The sequence below is a fragment of the Ammodytes marinus genome (genome assembly GCF_949987685.1).
Source record: "Ammodytes marinus genome assembly, chromosome: 2".
Lineage (NCBI taxonomy): Eukaryota > Metazoa > Chordata > Actinopteri > Uranoscopiformes > Ammodytidae > Ammodytes > Ammodytes marinus.
Genome location: NC_137231.1, coordinates 37,291,475 through 37,313,974, shown reverse-complemented (window position 1 = coordinate 37,313,974; position 22,500 = coordinate 37,291,475). Strand labels below are relative to the sequence as shown.

The window sequence follows — 22,500 nt, the reverse complement described above, 5'->3', positions numbered from 1 at the left end:
TTGGTCAAAGTGTACAGCTCATGTTAACTTTGACCAATCAGAAATCACATACCCCAGCTTTAAGTGAAAACATTTTAATATTTTACATTAAATCACTTTTTATTGGTGAAAATCTTCAGAATATTTTTTGATAGTTTGTTTTACTGTAAACTGACTGTCTCCATGGAAACACGTTTATGGGATGTAACAGCTTTTGTTGTTTGTTTTTATACCAAAGTTTGATTGTGTGTTTAAAGTGTAAAAGTCAAGGTAAAATAAAGACTTGAAATTCCATTCATGTGATGATAAAAAACCTTTATGAAATGTATTTTTGCTTTTTGATCATTTGAATAAAAGCACAACAGAAGCCGATGTGAAATCATTTGACGGTATATTTTATAAAGAGACATCTGTCTGTACTGTGTGTGCACTGAAAATAAACTGGTGACAATACACAGCCTAGGCTCTGTAAACTGTTATGTAAACAAAGGGTTTTTTAAACAAAAGGGGCCCACTGTAGCTAGCAACATGCCTGTTTACAGAGCCTATGCTGTGTATTCACACTGCCCACACACAGTACAGACAGGTAGTGGATCATGAGGAGATATTCACACAGTACAGACAGGTAGTGGATCATGAGGAGATATTCACACAGTACAGACAGGTAGTGGATCATGAGGAGATATTCACACAGTACAGACAGGTAGTGGATCATGAGGAGATATTCACACTGTACAGACAGGTAGTGGATCATGAGGAGATATTCACTCAGTACAGACAGGTAGAGGATCATGAGGAGATATTCACACAGTACAGACAGGTAGAGGATCATGAGGAGATATTCACACAGTACAGACAGGTAGTGGATCATGAGGAGATATTCACACTGTACAGACAGGTAGTGGATCATGAGGAGATATTCACTCAGTACAGACAGGTAGTGGATCATGAGGAGATATTCACACAGTACAGACAGGTAGTGGATCATGAGGAGATATTCACTCAGTACAGACAGGTAGTGGATCATGAGGAGATATTCACTCAGTACAGACAGGTAGTGGATCATGAGGAGATATTCACACAGTACAGACAGGTAGAGGATCATGAGGAGACAGACAGACAGGTAGTGGATCATGAGGAGATATTCACTCAGTACAGACAGGTAGTGGATCATGAGGAGATATTCACTCAGTACAGACAGGTAGTGGATCATGAGGAGATATTCACACAGTACAGACAGGTAGTGGATCATGAGGAGATATTCACTCAGTACAGACAGGTAGTGGATCATGAGGAGATATTCACTGATTTAGACAACAAGCGTTCTCCAGAATCACTGACTCCATCTTTAAACTAAAGCATGTTGAGTGTGAGCGTCCTCCTCTGACTTCAGCTTGTAGTTTGTTGGTTTGGACAGCAGGTGGTGCTGCGGCATCAACAATGAACTGAGACTCAACCACACAACACTGCAGACAGACAGACAGACAGACAGGCAGGAAGGCAGGCAGACAGGGAGACAGCAGTCAGACAGACAGACACATGGACACAACTAAAATACTGCAAGATAAATATCAAGTTCAGAGCTTCTTGCCTTAATTGTATTGTTTCAGATGACATTTATTTAGTCTTTAATTGTTTATTTGCTTTAGTAAACTCACTTTGGACTATGAAGTGTAGCTCAGTGTTCTGCCCTGTCATAGACCTTTATAGGAAGATGCCTTGCCACTACCTCGCACCTTAGTAGTTTTCTTGTTTGTTTTTGGAGTTATTTCCTTAGAGTGAGTCTGTCTGACTTAGTCCAGGCCAGTTCTCCCTGACTGTTAAATACAGCACAATTACAAACATACAATTTCTCCTAGAGGACATACAATCTAATAGGCCTACACACAATACACAAGTAAACACAACATTCACCTTGAACAGGCCAAGGGAGGAAATAAATAACATTATGAGAGACTATGGGAGAAACAGTAAGTCAACTTATAATAAATACACTTTTAAATAATTAAATAAATAAAAACAAGGACATTTAAATGAAACCATTTGGAGCAAAGACATCAAGACCCAAAAAGGACCAACCTTCAAACCCTGTCTGTCCGTCTGTCTGTCTGTCTGTCTGTCTGTCTGTCTGTCCGCTGAGTGGTGGAAGCAGAGCTAAATTAAATTGTATTTTATTTTTGATCATCTATTCACATCATTTTCTATTGTGGACTCCCACAATGGTTCCTATTGTTAAAAGGCTCCACAGTATTGTTTTCCATGCCACAGGCCTACCTTTTTGTTTCCCTGGACACACACACACACACACACACACACACACACACACACACACACACACACACACACACACACACACACACGTTTCACTTTGACACAGGCTGCCGCTCACTCTCCTCGCTCGTCCACTCACTCACTGACGTCCCACACACACACACACACACACACACACACACACACACACACACACACACACACACTGCCGCTCGCTCACTCACTTGCGCTACTCTGTCTCGTAACACTAAGATAGATAGACACATTATCTACATCCAAGTTGCCCGCCAACAATTTAGAATAAGAAAAGTCCTCCGCCTCTGTGTGGCATATGAGCTCACTGTGTAGCGACAGGGCCGTTAGTGTCACTCCATTTTTCAAGGAAGTCATGTCAATAGCCTCGTTTGAGATGTCGCCGTCTTGCTAAGACCTGCGCAATTATGACGCTCGGCTTGCAGAGCGCACAGCATTTTTGCAGCATTTTTGTTGTGCGCTCAGCAAGGCGCGCGTCATAGTTGCGCAGCTCTGAGCAAGACGGCTCCAAGTCGAACGAGGCTATTCAGATCTTCCTGAGTGACAGCTAGCAGCTAGCCCGCCTCCTTCTCAGACACCGCGCGCCCCCTCCCTCCCGAATGTCGGCCGGCTGATGTCGAGTAACAGTGGAGGGAGGGAACCATAGACATCATATATGTCTATGGAGGGAACCCTGAAAGCGAAAGTATTCAGTCCGTTCAGACTCCATTTTGAGTCGGCAGAGCAGACGGAGGGAAACTTAAGGCCGAGGCAGGGTGAGTGTTAATACAACATTAATATTATTTTACTGTCACAATCTCTGAGTCTTTTTCTCCTGTAAACTGTAGATGAAAGAAATGTTAAAATGAACTCAACAGTTTGATCAACCTGTGGACACAAAGTTCCTATTGTCTGAATAATAATAAACCTGAGCCAAGAAAACAAGGTGTGTGCGTGTGTGTGTGTGTGTGTGTGTGTGTGTGTGTGTGTGTGTGTGTGTGTGTGTGTGTGAGAGAGAGTTAGAGCGATTGTGTTACTATTTGTTCCTGACACGTCTGATGACCCTAACAGAGAGAGGTGCTTTCCACAGTGTTGATAAATGACACACATGTTGAAACCTGTCTTAGTGTTTTGTTTTGCTTCCCTGCAGACAGGCAGATTCCTGTGCCTGTGTTGGTATGAATGTTTAGACTGACTGAAGTCCAGAAGATGAGTGTTAACATGGAGGAAGAGGACAGAGCAGAGTCTGGAGTCTTCAGCTGTCTGTCTATGAAGAGTGACTGGTCCAAAGGTTATCCTCTAAACTTCAGGAATGAACCTGGACCCTCAGACACACAGTAAGTGTAACTGACTTTTTATTCATGTTTTTAAAATAAAGCACAAAGTTGGAAGAAAACTGTTTTTTGGATTATATATAAACAACACGGTAGATCATACCCCGGAGGCAGCGCTCCCTTAGATCTTGACACTATTCTAATACAAGAACATTCTACAAAAAATTAAACATTCTAATTCTCGTCAGCCACATTTGTGTATTTAGAGCTTCCTGAACGACTTTGTCTCTGTAAAAAAAATATTTCATTGTTAGGCCATACCACTCAGCCCTACTCTGAGAATTCATCAAATATTAATGTGGGTGACTGGTCCAAAGATTATCCTCCAGTCTTCAGTAATGAACCTGGACCCTCAGACACACAGTAAGTGAACTGATTGTTCTAGGAGAAAGGAAATAAATGGAGCAACAATTCGACTTTCAGACTGAATCTTAAATTCCAACAGAAAAGTAACAACACTTTTACTGTTTTCTTTGACTATCTGTGGGCACATCTGGATATTTGATTCAGCCTCATCAACTTCTTTATTAATAAAGAAATGTCTCCACAGGAAGATGACTCCTGAATGTGGACACAGATCCACAACCAGACCTGGACTGCAGACAGCCAGTCAGACCAGCACTGCACAAAGTAAGACTGAAGATCTGTCAGCTGATGTCATCATGTCTGAAATAATATGGTTTGAATCCAACATGGAGGAGGCAGCCATTTTAGGCCTTATGCAGAGAGGCAAAAGCACTGTCGGTATTCAAAGCATCCTTGTCTGTATCTAGTAGTAGACTCAACTATTTGGCCCAGTCGACATAATGGCACATAGTCAGAATTTCACATGGTAATGGTTGGAATTTAAAACCATTAAGGCAAATGGCTATTTGTGATTTAGGGATAAGTAGATAAAAACAGTATATTTTTCTAGGGCTATCAAACGATTAAAAACATTAATCTAATTAATTACAGGCTCTGTGATTAATTAATCTAAATGAATCGCATACTTATATGACACTTTTATGCCTTTTTTATAAACGGCTGTATAGCCTACTACAGTTTGTTTCTCTCTCTCTCTCTCTCTCTCTCTCGCTCTCCGTCTCTCGTAACTTCTGTCTCCTCCCCTCAGCCAGCTTTATACATGAACTAGCGCCGAATTTTCCCAAAAAAACAAGCAGACTAAATGACGACTTTCCATCTCCCACAACAGACAGCGCTGCACTGCCACAGATGCGCATAGCCTATGCCGATTCATACACGATCGTCATACTCATAGGCAAAAATATTGACACACACACACACACACACAGGGCGGGTGTCCGTTTATTCGGGAGACGAGACAGCTAGCAAACAAAATTGAGACACGGAGGAAGATTGAGAGATAAGCTACTGTTTTGAACCTACATTGTTGCACCCACTAAATCAATAATGCACAGACACTGTGGAGAATAACATAAGACGTATTCCTACCGTCATGCTTATTTGCCCGAAGCATCCCATAAACCGTCCATATTGAGCCCTTGGCCCCTTTCCCCTGCTTCTCTCTTTACTTTTCTCTCTTACCCGTGCGGGCCGTGTCTGCAAGCTACAGGTGCAGCTGCGCACCACTTTTGCACCGGGTCATAGGGCTTTATAGAAGTGCGATTAATCTGCGTTCATTTTTTTAACGCGTTAATTTTTCTGTGATTAATTAATCGAAATTAACGCGTTAATTTGACAGCCCTATTTTTTTCACATCACATACGGGAAAAAAATAACAAAAGGGTAAACTCCCCAATTTTTCTAATTTCTATATTTGGAGTTGACTTGCGTTTGAGTCTTAAAATCGGTTGTTGAGTCGACATATTATTCAAAACCATAGTTCTGATATTTTCATATTGGCAAAGCAGATAATCAACACACTGTCACATGTTCTATGTTTTGTCTCTTCCTTAGTGAGTGGTGGTCTGCAGGAGGTTCTAGATGAACATAAGATCAGTCTGAAGAGGAGATGTGAACATGTGACTGAAGGAACTGATCAAGCAGAAAGTGGAACTCTCCTCAACAGGATCTACACTGAGCTCTACATCACAGAGGTACAGAGTGAAGAGGTTAATACCCAACATGAGGTCAGGCAGCTTGAGACCGCTTCCAGGAAGAAGACCCACCATGACACTCCAATCAGGTGCCACGACATCTTCAAAGCCTTACCCGACCAACAGGAACACATTGTGAAACACGTTGGATTCTGGAGACGAATGATCAAACACATCAGAGCAGACCGACAGAGACCCATCAAACAGATCAGAGTCGTCCTGACGAACGGCGTCGCTGGAATTGGAAAAACCGTCTCAGTGCAGAAGTTCACTCTGGACTGGGCAGAGGGCTTGGAAAACCAAGATGTCAGTCTGCTGATTCTGCTTTCGTTCAGGGAGCTGAACTTGATCAGAGATGAGCAGTACAGTCTTCTCAATCTGCTCCATGTTTTCCATCCAACATTACAGAAGGTCACAGCAGAGAAGCTCGCTCTCTGTAAAGTTTTGTTCATCTTTGACGGTCTGGATGAAAGCAGACTTTCACTGGATTTCTTCAACGATGAGGTTGTATCTGATGTCACACAGGAATCTTCAGTCAACGTGCTGCTGACAAACCTCATCCAGGGGAATCTGCTTCCCTCGGCTCTCATCTGGATAACTTCCCGACCTGCAGCAGCCAATCAGATCCCTCCTTCATGTGTTGACAGGGTGACAGAAGTACGAGGCTTCACCAACCCACAGAAGGAGGAGTACTTGAAGAAGAGAGTCAGTGATGAAGAGCTGTCCACCAAAATCATCTCACACATCAAGAAATCCAGGAGCCTCCACATCATGTGTCTAATCCCAGTCTTCTGCTGGATCACTGCTACAGTTCTGGAGCACATGTTGACTACAGGCCAGAGAGGAGAGCTGCCCAAGACCCTGACTGGCATGTTCTCACACTTCATGTTGGTTCAGACAAAGAGGAAGAAGCAGAAGTATGAAGAGGGACATGAGACGAGTCCACAGGAGCTGACAGAGGCCGACAGGGAAGTTCTTCTGAAGCTGGGGAGGCTGGCGTTTGAACAGCTGCAGAAAAGAAACATCATGTTCTACCAAGAACACCTGGAGCAGTGTGGTCTGGATGTCACAGATGCCTCTGTGTACTCAGGAGTTTGTACCGAGATCTTCAAAAGAGAAGAGAGTGTGATCTTTGAGTCTACTGCAGTCTACAGCTTTGTTCATCTGAGCATTCAGGAGTTTCTGGCTGCGGTCTACATGTTCCACTGTTTCACCACCAACAACACAGAGGTACTGAAGGGTTTCCTGGGAGAAGACTGGGACACAAATAATGAATCCCTGGATGTCTTCCTGAAGAGAGTCATGGAGAAATCGCTCGAAAGCAAAAATGGCCACCTGGACCTGTTTGTCCGCTTCCTTCATGGCCTCTCTCTGGAGTCCAACCAGAGACTCTTAGGAGGCCTGCTGGGTCCAACAGAAAAGAGGCCAAAAACCATCCAGAGAGTTATCAAAAACCTGAAGAAGATGAACAGTGATAAGATCTCTCCTGACAGAAGCATCAACATCTTCCACTGTCTGACGGAGATGAACGACCAATCAGTTCATCAGGAGATCCAAAAGTTCCTGAAGTCAGAGAACAAATCAAAGAAGAAACTCTCAGAAATCCACTGCTCTGCTCTGGCCTACATGCTGCAGATGTCAGAGGAGGTTCTGGATGAGTTGAACCTGAAGAAGTACAACACATCAGACCAGGGACGATGGAGACTGATTCCAGCTGTGAGGAACTGCAGAAAGGCTCTGTAAGTCCAGATGTGATAAATATTATTAAACAGTGTAGATTAGTTCTATATATAGACACATACACATTATAAAATCTTTAATTCTTCTTATTCATAAAATAGTGTTCCACTTATTTATTACAGAAATTGGTTTGAATTAATTAATTGTACGGGTTTTAAGGTAAGCTTGGTTTTTCTTTTAGCTTTTCATTTTTTTTCCCAGCACAGAATGTGTTGTGTTGCCTGTAGTAGAGCTGTGTCTCTCAAGAATGATTGTCCGTCCCGTCCGATCCCGATATCGGAATATGTATTTCTCAATAATAACCATGAAAAATAAAGCAGTACTAACATTTTTCTTTCAAATCTCGTAGGCCTGCACTATCATGCTTTTTTTATACTTAACAGTTTAAATAATAAATACAATGTTTTTTCCCCTTGAAAATAAATGAATGCATTTAAGTAGCAGTGCAGCCCTTGTGTGTAAACTTCCTGAAGCCTGGGCCACATTCTCATGCATTCGTTCAGACTTTTCTCTGAGCTGTCTCAGCTGTTCATACAGATTGGTTGTGCTGCCATGGTGATGTAGAGTCTTTAACTTTACAAGTTTTTGACATAACTTATTTTTGTTCAAGGTCGCTGTACCTGAATCCGAAATATCTCCATAGAGCAGTGCTGCGTTTATTTTTGCTACCTGTTCAGCGTTGGTTTGCTCCTTTTCGTTTACTCTCCAGGCCCTAAAGTCATGCACACGCCTGTCACTCTGATGTGAAGCTGCAATTTTCATGCACGTTGCAGAAGTGAAGCTCCTGCAGTGCACTCTTTACCAGAGGTGAATTCGCATCAAGGGTACATCTCCCATTTCCGATTTTAAAAAAAAAAAAAAATGGAAACATCCGATTTTCCAATTTCTACTTTTAGAGTCGACTTGAGCATGAGTGGAAAATCGTCGGCTGTCGATATTCAATTTTGTCAATATCGCACACCCCATACATATGGCATGTTGTTTTGAGACTGGAACAAATACAGACCTGTGCTGTAAACATTAACCTACTAAGCGTTAAACAAGAAGAGGGTAACATATGAAATGAGATACCGTAATTTCCGCACTATAAGCCGCACTGGACTATAAGCCGCAGGTGTTATAATGTTTAATTACCATAAGTAAGAGTTTGTGCAATAGTAGCTACTAGGGATGGGAGTGTTTTCACTACTCGAGTGATCGCTTGCATTCCTCGAGGATCAATCGATTCCTCGTTAATTTTTTTAATATTTTTAGAACGCAACGCATCTATCTGTAGGACTACAGTTCACCGCAATAAAGCGCTCAATGCTTATTGTCAAACAGTCACAGTTGCCATATGATATTAAGGATTGTTTCCCCACAAGTTTAAAACACCTTTTCCTCACTGAAAGTAATTAAATAGACGGGCCACAATTTAAACCGATCGAGTAGGTATGCGGTGGGGAGAAAAAAAGCATGGGCTGTAGTTGTAACGAAAAAAAATAGCCTAAGTCACCATTTAAAATAAGAAGGGCAGCAGATAATATAAAATTATTGTCATACAATTTAAATACATATAAATAACTCACCAAAGCAGTAGACTATATCCAACCGCGTAATGCTCACTCCATGTTCGTGAATAATTACCGCGACTAATTCCTCATTAACGGAACATTACACCGGTCGGTTTTTGAATCTCATCCCCATATTCCATAGTTAAGGCTTCGTAACTGTTGTTGGCTCGGAGCGAATGTGCCTGAAGTAAGCCTTGCTTCTTCTTTACTTTTCTTCCCATGCGGAGAGCACCTTGCATGCTCACCTGGAGTCTACTCATTACTAACAGAGAGTAACAGGTGTCATCTCCCCTTTTTATAAACGTAACTTTATCATCTGCTTTGAAATAATTGGACAGTTATATTCCTGAAAATGTTCTAGAGAAAGAAGAGACCGTGTTCAGCTCTGCGGTGCCGTGGAGAACACAGGCTGCGCTGCGGTGGCACGGAGGTGGCAGTTATTTGCAGTTGCTGTTTGACACAACGCTCAGTTTATTGCACTAGCAACAAAATATTTAATTTTGTTAAACTTTATTTTATCCGTTTTGTGCCGTTTTGTACACGTACAATCTAGGGATGGGACGATCCACTTTTTTTAGCTCCGATCCGATTCCGATACCTGGGGTTTGGATATCGGCCGATACCGATACTGGCCGATACGATATCATAATTTTTATAAATTTTTTCGTTGGTGGTGTTATGTATTAGGCTAGGAAGGCTTAAGCAATTCTAATTTAAAAGAGCAATAAATATACACAAATGCATAGGTTTATCTTAAAGGCAGAAATCCTTCTCAATGATTACTTCTGCCCCACTAGAATATGTGGTGGTCTGTTTGTCTAAACAGTCTTTCTCTCTCTGGCTGTATTTTACATAGTAGAATTTGTCACAAGCCTCTCCACTTCCTTGACTTGGATTAGCTGTGGTTAGCTCACTGGCTAACAAACTGATATGTACTGTATGTCAAATTATAAAGTGATGTCCTCTCTCCCTCCACCGAACGTCGGCGCATGCTCGCTCTTACAAAGTAAAAAAAAAAAAAAAAAATTATAAAAAAAAAAAAAAAAAAAATCGGATTTTAATATCGGAGCTGTCAGTCCGATATCCGATACGCAGATTTCGGCCATATCGGACCCGATACCGATACTGGATCGGATCGGCCCCATCCCTAGTACAATCATATGAAAAAGTTTGGGAACCCCTCTCAGCCGGGATTATAATTGACTCTGCTTTCACAAAAAAAAATATAAAAGTGGTATGTCTTTAATTTACCAGGAACAGCTAAGTACTGGGATGTTTTCCAAACAAAGATTTTTTGAAAAGCAGTATTTGGTTGTATGAAATAAAATAAAATGTGAAAAACTGACTGTGCAAAAATATGGGTACCCTTGTGGTTTTGTTGATTTTAATGCCTCTAACAGCATGTAAAACTGATGACTTTAAACACAAAGTTGGTTGGATTATGTTGTTAAGCCTTGAACCTCATATAATTGTCTGTTTAATCATGAGAAAATGTATTTTAGGTGCCTAAATGCAAGTTGCACTTCTCTTTGACTCTCTGCTGAAGTGAAACAGAATGGGATCATCAAAACAGCTCCCAAAAGATCTGAAAAACAAAGATTGTTCATTGTCATGGTTTAGGGGAAGGCTACAAGAAGCTTTCCCAAAGGTTTCAATTGTCAATTTCGACTGTAGGGAACGTTGTCAGGAAATGGAAGGACACAGGCATAGTGGCAGTTAAACCCAGGCACGGCAGACCAAGAAAAAAACAGGAGCGGCATAGGTGGAGGATTGTGAGAATGGTTGCACACAACCCACAGATCACCTCCAAAGACCTGCAAGAACATCTGGCTGCAGATGGTGTATCTGTACATCGTTCAACAATTCAGCGCAATTTGCACCAAAACATCTGCTTTTTATAAAGACCAAATAACTTAATTTTTGTCTCATCAGTCCAAAGCATTTTCTTCCAATATGAAGCTGGCTTGTCTAAATGAGCTTTTGCATACTCCATGCAACTGTATCTGTGGCGTGGGCGCAGAAAGGGCTTCCTTCTCATCACCCGGCCATACAGATATTTTGGTGCAAATTGTACTGAATTGTAGAACCATGTACAGATACACAATCTGCAGCCAGATGTTCTTGCAGGTCTTTGGAGGTGATCTTTGGGTTGTGTGCAACCATTCTCACAATCCGCCGCATATGCCGCTCTTGTACTTTTCTTGGTCTGCTAGACCTGGGTTTAACTGCAACTGTGCCTGTGTCCCTCCATTCCCTGACAACGTTCCTTACAGTAGAAATTGACAATTGAAACCTTTGGGAAAGCTTCTTGAAGCCTTCCCCTAAACCAGGACAATGAATAATCTTTGTTTTTCAGATCTTTTGGGAGCTGTTTTGATGATCCCATTCTGTCTCACTTCAGCAGAGAGTCAAAGAGAAGTGCAACTTGCATTTAGGCACCTAAAATACATTTTCTCATGATTAAACAGACAATTATATGAGGTTCAAGGCTTAACAACATAATCCAACCAACTTTGTGTTTAAAGTCATCAGTTTTACATGCTGTTACAGGCACTAAAATCAACAAAACCACAAGGGTACCCATATTTTTGCACAGCCAGTTTTTCACATTTTATTTTATTTCATACAACCAAATACTGCTTTTCAAAAAATCTTTGTTTGGAAAACATCCCAGTACTTAGCTGTTCCTGGTAAATTAAAGACATACCACTTTTATCTTTTTTTTTGTTTTAGCAGAGTCAATTATAATGCCGGCTGAGAGGGGTTCCCAAACTTTTTCATATGACTGTATATAACATTTTAATCCACCAATCGAGTTCATTTGAAACGAGGAGTACTCGATTACTAACGCCCATCTCTAGTAGCTACAGAACATATAGGGTCGAAAAATGGGGAAAAAGTTGCGGCTTATAGTCCGAAAATTACGGTAATTAACAGTTTGTAAGTCCAACAAGCATGCATGCAAATCATTTGCTTTATTGTTAAGTGAAGGATTGGTTCATGTAAAAAAGTCCCACCATCGTTTAGCTGCTAGATTCAGTTGATTGGAAGATAAATATTGTTTATTGGAGAATACACTGAAACTGAGCACTAAAACTTTTTTCTTTGTACGGGCAAACCGGTCGGTCAGTAGTCAAGGCGGGGGGCTTGTGTTTTTAAGATGGCCACCTTAGCCATTACTTCTCAAATCAGGAAATATCAGAGTGTTCTGTCATCAGCTGTTTTCTTTCATAATAACATTTTGTAATAAATGTGTCATTACAGACTTTCTAACTGTGGACTCTCAGAGACTCACTGTGAAGTTGTGGCCTCGGCTCTGAAGTCCAACCCCTCCCATCTGATAGAGCTGGACATGGGCTTCAACAAGGACCTGGGGGATTCAGGAGTGAAACCTCTCTGTGCCGGTCTGGAGAGTCCAAACTGCAGACTGGAGACACTGAGGTCAGTTCACTGTCTGTAGAATATTGTGTGTTTATTCAGTTGACTGAGGATTTAAGGTTTTGGTTCATAGATGTTCAGGATTCGCCAGAGCACAAATCTGAAGAAATGTCAATTGGTTCAGAAGTATTATTTTTTCAAAATGTCTGAACAGTTGTAAGAAAAGCATAGAGAGTAAATGTTTGATGGACAGTTTTCTCACATTGTGGTCCATCAGTCAGTGGAAATGATGTCAGTACTGGTGAGGCTGTAGAGTGTGTGAGGGATATGAATGAGGTTGTTGAAGATCTGGTGATAACAGATAGAAACAGGCTGCAGAGAGTTTGAGCTTCTGTTGAGAGAGAGAGAGAGATAGAGAGAGAGAGAGAGAGAGAGAGAGAGAGAGAGAGAGAGAGAGAGAGAGACGGAGAGAGAGAGAGAGAGAGAGAGAGGACAAATTATTTCTGCCAGCAATAACTCTTTTAATGTACATATATCATGTTGTTTTGAGACTGGAACAAATGTGGACCTCTGCTTTAAACCTTTTCCTACTAAGCAAAAAAAAACACAGCAAGAAGAAGGTAACATAAGAAAAGAGATAATTAACTGTTTGTAAGGCCAGTTGCTCTATGGCACTGATATTCACTATTTATTTCAGGAGAGCCACACTGACAGGACACTGTCAACAGGAGAGCCATTTTTACCGCAAAGTATCAAAAGCTATAAATCCAGTCATACATAAGCATGCCTGCTAATTAATATGTAATTCCTGAACCAGTGTTTCCCTCCAAATTTTGTGAACCCAGTCCTTAGGGGGGTTTGGGACATGCTCCCCCGGAAGAAAATGTGGTTCCTTTTAACCTAGAATGCATCAATCTCGTGCACTTTGAGAGGAAAATTAAGAGCTGTGTGACTGTGTACTTTTTTCTGGAATAATTTGGAGACACTGGGTCACATGAATGAATGAATTAATGATTTATTTCAAATATGCAACAACAATACAATAATAACAATGCATCAACAGGAGTCAGCCCTAGTGACTCCTGCACTGATAAGGCCGCCAAGCACTCTATAAAAATGCCACAACATATTTGAAAAGATATGAAAACATAACATGGAAGCTATTGAAGAATACATTATTATCCTACTTTTTATTCAAATATATGTAAAAAAAAAAAAAAAAAAGATTGAATTACATATTATCAATCAAAATGAGTGTGTTCATATAATACCCCCTTGGAATACATTTTGTTTCCCTTTCAAAAGTAAATGCATCAATCCGGTGCACTATGAGAGGAACATTAAGAGGCTAATTCAATGGTGTCCTATGTGAGCTGTTTAGCAGCCTATTAATTTTCTGGAATAATTCAGAGACATTGGGAACCCTGCCTGATCAAAGATAACATACAATATGCAGTTTAGCCACAACATTTAATTTTTCTGATTTGTGGAGCTTAGTATCTGTCCACCTGGTGACCAACTGGTTCCGACTAGAAATCTATTAACCCTCTGAGGTCGACTAACGCGACTTCGCGTGAATGCGTGCATGCACGCATATTTTTATTAATATCTCTGTGAATAAACGGCTGAGAAATGAAATGAAAACATCGTCTGAAACTAGAGATTCTCCTGTTTCCGGGGTATGTTCTCGCGTTACTCTCCGTCCACTATAGGCTTAGAAAACAACGCGAGAAGTGAGCCTCCTTCTCCAGCACATTGTGCGTCACTCCATGCGCTAATGGTTGGACCTGCTTGTCTCGTTGCGCTATTGGTTGGAGGTGCTTGTCTATCAATATTTCTGAAACAAAACCCACCAATCAGCACTAAGTAAAACACTAAGGACATACCTTATCACCGTAGTACCTGGGTTTTTTTACTGAAGGGAACAGGAATCTTTCAGTGGAAACAATGGCGACAAGAAAGTTGTAAACAGACGCTGCTGTTGCAGAGATTTGCAGAAGTTAGTAGCCATGAAGAAGATGGCCATTCTGACATCGAAGGATTTGATTCAGGCGACGAATGTGGTTATGAAGATCACATCGACCCGTTTGAAGACAGGTAAGAGAATTTACAAAATCTCTTGTAATCTGAAACTTGCGTTTACTGTGCGCAATAGTCAGTTGTCGCGTGATGGTTCTTATTTCCAAGGCTTGACTTCTAGCACAACATTGCGACGTTTCAGAGAGTTTCTTAGCCTACACTTATCTAATAATAAACAAAGAAATAAAAAACGATAATGTGGCATGTCAAATATAGTTTTTTATTCAGTGTACAAGTGCCCTTGTGTCATAGTAAAATAATCTAGTTTGGAAACAGTTTTGCATCAACTATTGTTTGCACACAATTTGTGAAATTTGAGAGAGTGTACACATTTCTATTAGTATTATAATGTAACAAGGGTCACTTGTTGTTGCTTTGTACAATGAAGATAAAAATAAAGGACAGTTGGAAAACTAAGAGTTGCCTGAACCCAGCCCAGCACCTTCCACTCCTGCAGCATCAGCACCACCTGTGTCAACACCTTCTTCCCTGCCCAGCACAAGGTCCATGTCCAAAAGGAGCACAGGTATAAGGCCTCCAGCTACCCCATCACCCGCATCAAATAGGTCCCGTGCCCAAATTCCCCAGGTACCAACCCGAGCGCCACCCACACCTCAAATACCACCAGCACCCACACACCCAGCTGCAATGTTGCCCTCTGCCTGCAAGTGGACAGGAACTGTTTTGCAAAGTGGCATGGCATTGACATTTAGCTTGTAAATAGTGTATACTACATAGTGTGTAAATAGTTTGTAATTATTGTTTTTCCTGCGTGTTGTTATATATAGTAAACTGTTTGTTTGAATATTTTTTTGTGATGCTCCCTTTTTTATTAGTATACATCCCATGAGTCTTTATATGTGGTACAAAGTCTTCATTCAGTCTAAATTCCTCATGCTTTGTGAAAGTAGAGTTAGAGGCAACATTTCTACCAAAAAGCGTTTGGACCAAAATTCATATTAGTCATGTTTTGTGCACTTCCCTACTGTTTTTTTCCAAAAAACAGTAGGGAAAAACAACTCCTCAGGATGACTAAAGGTTATTATTTCACACAAATCTCCAGGTTTTTCAAAAATCGCAATGCATTTTTCAGCATTCAAGCCAATTATTTATTTACACAATGGTCTAGGACATAAATAGACCTCATAAAACTAATGGCTAATGGGTTCTGAACATTTCCATATAAAACACTTTGGTATTATTTATCTTCTTGCACATTTAAAATAGGTATTTATAGAAGTATGTAAAATCCGAGAAAATACCCTTAGACCTCAGAGGGTTAAATAGAAATGTTGAAATCGCCTCCAAGCTAGCGTCGTTGCGGTACGTGTGTATGGTTGCCAGGTTGTTAGTGTCCTCCAACTTAAATGTCCAATTTAGGGATATAAAACAAGATTTATTTTTTTGCAAATGATTTAATATACTCCATATTCGTGAGCATGCTTGTGATAGACGGTATGCATAACATATTTATATTGTTGTGAGTTATTTTTTTTGTACAGTAGCCCAATCCATCCAAGAGCACATTCTCCCTTGAAATGCAGGAAAACCGCAAATGTGGCAACCCCGCTGTCAGTCAGCGTAGGGCTGATCAAGTTTAAATATATTTTCTAGTCTGTATTTCCACCTTGTAATGCCGCTGTTGACTTATTATTTTATTAATTATTTGTAAGAGAGCAGCCACGTTAGTTTAACAGGTTTAATGTTATAGATCTGCTTGTTTTTAATGTTTTTATGAAATATCTGTATTAACTGCATGAACATATCACAGTATTGTTTTACTGCCATGCGAGCCGCAAATAGAAGCTTGGCGAGCCGCGCAATGAGTAACACTGCTCTATGGGGACTCTTGACTTTCTACATAAATGTTGGTGACGTGTCATTCGTGGATTTTTTGTTCATGGAAAAAGGGCCACCGTCGTTTAGCTGCTGGATTCAGTAACGATTGGAGGATAAATGTTTTGTGGTAGCTGAATGGTTCCCCATGGCTGACAATAGACAGAGGCGGCAGACTGGACTTTCATCAGTGTTCAAGTTTATTTCAGGAGATTCCAGACAGGACATTTACAGAGGATTCGGTAGTAGCATCGAAGCAGCAGGCTGGGAGCCGCTTGGCTCTCTCTTAAAGCTACAGAACAGCGTTTATATCTGTGTGTAGGGTGCATCACATGTTATTAGTATCCCAGAAAAGGCAACTTCTTTCATCACAACAAGTGGAACACAAGTCCTTATATAGGTGTTTTCGTCTCTCACCAGTGACCCCTAACCTTTAAGACTATCTGCTCAGCAAGCTCTGGTAATAGAGGCTATTCAAATCTACCACATTTTATTGGAGAATAAACTGACTGACTTCTGTTGTCCTTTCCACTTAATTGGAGGCTGGCTTGGTGGTTGGATCCCCTTTCTCCCCGCCACATGTCCAAGTGTCCCTGGGCAAAGAGACACTGAACCCTAAATGTCTTGTAGTGTAAACATGTGTTGTCATCGTGGCCGAGGGGGCCAATTGTTTACCTACATTTGATATTACTAGAGAGAGAGGAGTCATCTCACAGGCTTCAGATAGACACGGAGAAGTAGGAGTTCAGTCTAACGGGTACTTTATTGAAGGGTTGACATAACAGGATATCAGCTTAGTAGACAACTTCTACTATGAACACAAAGGTACTTATTCATTACAATAGTTCAGATCTCATCCTACCCTGTCCTAGTTATCTAGCCTTAACTTTGGGGGTAGGGAGCTCCCCCAGCAGTCTTCATTCCTCGGGCATAGGCAAAGGCCAAGGCCCTGATCTAGTGCAGGCGGTTGGTTAAATACACTATCTGTCTGGGTGTGTGTGTGTGTCTGTGTACGTGTGCATGTGTGTGTGTGTCTGTGTGAATGTGTGTGTGTGTGTGCAAGTGTGTGTGTGTGTGTCTGTGTGTGCATGTGTAAGTGTGTCTGTGTGAATGTGTGTGTGTGTGCAAGTGTGTGTGTATGTGAGTGTGTGTGTATGTGTGTCTGTGAGAGTGTGTGTGTGTGTGTGCGTGTGTGTGTGTGTGACAGATCTTATATCAAGCCTTATTAGCAATAGTGTGCTTTTAATAGAAGCCAGGTCTCGCAATCGTGTTCCTATATTCTGCTGTGTCTGCAACAGTTGTTGTTGCCGTCTGTAAGGTCACTGTGTGACCTGTGTGTGTTGTGGTGCAGTTATTGCTTTTCTGTATTACCTCAAACCTTACTAACCTATTTTAATATAACATAAATGTTGCAGAACACTACAGTCTCCTGATAGTTAGCTTGCACCCTGCGTGGTAGCTGCTGCTGCTATCGGTGTATGAATGTGTGAGTGAACGGGTGAGCAAGGCAAAACAATATAAAGCACTTAAAGTCTGTGAAAAAAACAAGGAAAAGAGCTAAATAACTGGAGTCCATTTACCATGTAATCCAGTCAAAAAACTGAAATTAATTTCACACAAATGTCATTGCATGCAAGCATAGAGAGATCAACCTCTCCCTCTGGATTAAGTTAGAGAATGTCCCAGAATTTTTTTTTTTACTTTAGCCAGACATTCATCAAGCTACATGTTAGAGGGCAGCAGAATACAGGAAATGACATCTACTCTTTTAAAATCTTCCCCTCAAATTGTCCCACCCACTTAATGTATTTAGATATAAAATAATACTTTAATATATATATTATAAACCCTTGATTTACTAAACATGAATAGATGTATTAATGTTGTGGTGACATGTGGAGGATGTCTGTAGAAGGCTGATATTATGATGATCCACAACAACACAATGACAAAGTCTCTCCAGTCATTGTAGAGAAAAGCTCATTGATTAGAACAAAGTCATGTTGAGTTACACAGTAAAACTTGAACACACCTGGTAAACTGTCACATTTTATACTGAAGATGCTTCTAACTAATATTTTAGTTCACATTGAAAACGTTTACTAGTTGAAGGAGAAATATTGTTATAGATTATTTTCAGTTTGTTTTAGCAAAAAATTACCGATTATTGATAATGATCGTTCAGAGCAGACACTCACACACACACACACACACACACACACACACACACACACACACACACACACACACACACACACACACACACACACACTCACACACACACACAGACACGGACAAAAACACACACACACACACACACACACACACACATTGTCTCTAAACTTACATCATTTGCTCTTTATTCAGATTGTGGGGCTGCAGTTTGTCAGAGATCAGCTGTGCTTCTCTGGCCTCAACTCTGAAGTCCAACCCCTCCCATCTCAGAGAGCTGGATCTGGGTGGAAACAACCTGAAGGATTCAGGAGTGAAGCTGCTGTGTGGTTTTCTGGAGAGTCCACACTGTAGACTGGAGACTCTGAGGTCAGTTCACTGAATCTGTTACTATTGTAGATATTATAATTAACAATTAGATCTCATTCATATGCAAACTTAACTTACATCCATAAAGTTATACATTTTCTTTGTTCATATTTTAATTTCTCTTGTACAAAGTTTAGTCTGCAGTCACAAAAGAACGTAAATGTACATTCATAATTTTGGGTAAATTGTCACATTTTAATACTGAATATCCTCCCAGCTAATATTTTAGTTTACATTGAAAACGTTTACTAGTTAACAAAACAGTGTAAAGCGCTTTGGGTATGTGAAATACCAGGGAAAAGCGCTATATAAGTGGAGTCCATTTACCATTTAATTCATCATATATCAAAAATTCATTCCAAACAAATGTCATTGCATGTAAGTAAATAGAGAGATCCTCAAGTTTAAATAAACAATGAGAGGTTACTATTAAAGATGGCTCTGAATTAATCATCAAATCAAATTCTACAGTTATAGCTTCTTACTGTCTTCATGTGATCTGACTGGGGACAACCTCGCAAAAGTAAATGTTTGTTCATAACTTTTGGTAAACTGTCACATTTTAATACTGAAGATCCTCCCAACTAATATTTTAGTTAAAAATGAAAACATTTATTAGTTGAAGAAGAAATATTTATTTGCTTTCCATTAATTTTAGCCTGTTTTAGCAACAAATGTCTGATCATTGATATTGAACCTTTAAGAACACACACACACACACACACACACACACACACACACACACACACACACACACACACACGTCTCCAAAATTACATAATTTATTCTTTATTTACTTAAACGTTTACCAGTTGACGGAGGACTATTTATTTGTTTTCCATACATTTCAGTTTGAAAGTTTAAAACATGTCTGATCATTGAGTTTGATCCTTCAGAACACAAGCATGCACACACACACACACACACACACACACACACACACACACACACACACACACACACAATGGCCCTCATTTATCAAACTTGCGTGGAAACTGGTGCAGATTCTGGCGCAAATACCTCCCTACGCCAGGTATCGCGTGGGATTTATCAAACAGTCGTATCTCGCCAATCTCGGCGTACGCCACGCCATTATTGATAAATGCAGCGGCTGAAAACAATCGTACCACGCCCCTATATTTTCTCAGTTTAGAGGCCTCGCCCAGGGGTTTTGCGACATGGATATGCGAATTACGGTACAAAAGAGGAACTTATCTGAAGTAGAAATTGACAGAATAACAGCGAAAGTAGAAAAATAAAGAGTTTCATTTCGGAGCATTACAAGCGGCATCAAAGAACGACAGAAGGCAGCAGTTAGGAAGGAAATAACTGCTGCGGTCAACAGCGTTGGTGTTGACAACAAACGATCTCCAGCTGAGGATTTTGCATTTTAGGTTTACATAGGCTATGGCTATTGCTCAAATGCTATAAAACAGCATATACAATTATATGTCGCCATTTCTTTGAATAGATGAAGAAAAAGTGGTCTGACTAAAAAATCGCCACTAAAAAAAGCGTGTTGCTGTTCCTAAATGCAACCAACTGAGGGTGCGGGCATAATATAAGTGCTAGAGGAGAAACAGACGCACGAACTGTCCGGTAATGGTCCCCATAAAATAAATACAGGTCTGCAGAGATTTGAATGATTAGAATGTATTGGCCCTTTTAGATAGCACTACTCAAAAGGGTTGTAAAAACTAAAAATAACACATTTTGCGTTTTACTGTATGACAGCATGCGCTTGGCACGAGTGGTCAGCCCGGCCGTCAGCTGCACAAGCCGACCCGGCAACGATCAGCTGTGAGAGTGCCCACTGTCCTGCTCCACCAGCAGATCGGAAAAACGTGCCGGTTAACGGTGGAAATAAATCTCTCGCTTAAGCGATCAATGACACATTAAAAGAGGAATTAACATCTAAAAAGTGCGTCAAATAAATGAAATGTTAAGCTGAATGTTGTGCCGTATATTTTTTATCATAAAGAGCAGTGTAGGCCTACTACATATTTAATACTGTGGCTAACATTTTGAATGAATGCAGCCCCCGTGCCTCAGTGTCCCCCCAGCTGCTCCAGACGGAGACAACTGCCCTTACGAAGTCTAATGCAGCGCTCCTATGTGGCCGGTGTGTGCACTATTGAATCAGTGCTCCTACTCAGTTGCACATTTTTAAGTGATTAATATATTTATTTCGGTCTGAGCAAACACTGCATTTGTATTATCTTCTAATAATTGTCCAACAAAGTCATCGGCTACCCGGCACAGCCTGCACTGCGAGTCCATGCTGTTTACAAACTTGCGTACACGAGCTGAGAGCTGGCGTGGGATTTGAGCGTATCCTACGCTCACGTCCATATTGATAAATGCCGAGGTTTGCGTGGAAATGTACGTACACCCAAATTTCTGGTCTACGCAAGGTTGATAAATGAGGGCCATTGTCTCTAAACTTACATCATTTATTCTTTATTCAGATTGTGGAGCTGCAGTTTGTCAGAGATCAGCTGTGCTTCTCTGGCCTCAGCTCTGAAGTCCAACCCCTCCCATCTCAGAGAGCTGGATCTGACTAACAACAACCTGAAGGAGTCAGCAGTGAAGCCTCTGTCTGATCTTAAGGAGAGTCCACACTACAGACTGGAGAGACTGGAGTGAGTAGAGGGTTGGAGTCAGTCAAGTTTAGAGAGAGGGAGGGAGGGAGAGAGAGAGGAGAGAGAGGGAGAGGGAGGAAGAGAGAGAGGGGGGGAGAGAGAGAGGGAGAGGGAGGGAGAGAGAGAGGAGAGAGGGGAGGGAGGGAGAGAGGGAGGAAGGGAGAGAGAGAGAGATAGGGAGAGAGAGAGAGAGAGATAGAGAGAGAGGGAGAGAGAGAGGGAGGAGAGGGGGGGAGAGAGGGAAAGAGAGAGAGAGGGAGGAGAGAGAGAGGGAGAGAGAGAAAAACAGGGAGAGGGAGAGAGGGATGGAGGGAGAGAGAGAGGGGGGGAGGAGAGAGATAAAGACAGAGAGAGAGAGGGAGGGTGGGAGAGAGAGAGAGGGTGGGAGGAAGAGAGAGAGAGATAAAGACGGAGAGGGAGGGAGGGAGGGAGAGAGAGAGGGAGGGAGGGAGAGAGGGATAGAGAGAGAGAGAGAGAGAGAGGGAGGGGGAGAGAGGGGGGAGAGAGGGGGGAGAGGGAGAGAGAGAGAGAGAGGGGGGCAGAGAGAGAGGGGGGAGAGAGAGAGGGATAGATAGAGAGAGAGAGAGGGATGGAGGGAGAGAGGGAGGAGAGAGAGAGAGAAAGACAGAGAGAGAGAGGGGGGAGAGAGAGGGAGAGAGAGAGAGAGGGAGGGAGAGAGAGAGAGGGAGGGAGAGAGATAAAGACAGAAAGAGAGAGAGAGAGAGAGAGAGAGAGAGAGAGAGGGTGGGAGGGAGAGAGAGAGAGCGGGAGACAAAGAGCGAGAGGGTTAGGGTTAGCCAGGGTTTGTTCTCTCATTACAACACTAAGCCATTGATCAGTTCATCTTTGTCACAGCTCTGAGATCAGTCTGACTGAAGCAGCAAATCACTGGCTCTTATTTCAAACAACAATCATCAGGTTTTGTCTCCATGTCGTCCAGTGATCACAGCTGATGTTTAGCTGCTCAGTCTGTGTATGAACATGTAGGACCTTTAACATTATATATATGGAGAGAGGGGGGGGGAGAGAGAGAGGGGAGAGAGGGAGAGAGAGAGAGAGAGAGAGAGACAGAGAG

The 22,500-nt window shown here is 41.5% G+C and overlaps 1 protein-coding gene across 2 annotated transcripts in view; it reads left to right on the top strand.

Annotated features, from left to right (window-relative positions):
• Nucleotides 1-2,987: 2,987 nt before the first annotated feature.
• LOC307266695 (protein NLRC3-like) overlaps nucleotides 2,988-22,500 on the top strand; it is a 20,861-nt gene continuing 1,348 nt past the window's right edge. The window contains exons 1-7 of one of the 2 annotated variants that reach the window (XM_080048782.1): nucleotides 2,988-3,038; nucleotides 3,417-3,599; nucleotides 4,147-4,226; nucleotides 5,517-7,395; nucleotides 12,214-12,390; nucleotides 18,610-18,783; nucleotides 21,252-21,425. In XM_080048782.1, the coding sequence (XP_079904908.1) occupies nucleotides 3,445-3,599; nucleotides 4,147-4,226; nucleotides 5,517-7,395; nucleotides 12,214-12,390; nucleotides 18,610-18,783; nucleotides 21,252-21,425 (2,639 nt within the window). In that variant the 5' untranslated portion in view covers nucleotides 2,988-3,038; nucleotides 3,417-3,444. Of the gene's footprint in view, nucleotides 3,039-3,412; nucleotides 3,600-4,146; nucleotides 4,227-5,516; nucleotides 7,396-12,213; nucleotides 12,391-18,609; nucleotides 18,784-21,251; nucleotides 21,426-22,500 lie in introns of both variants that reach the window. The other variant, XM_080048781.1, reaches the window with a different exon arrangement.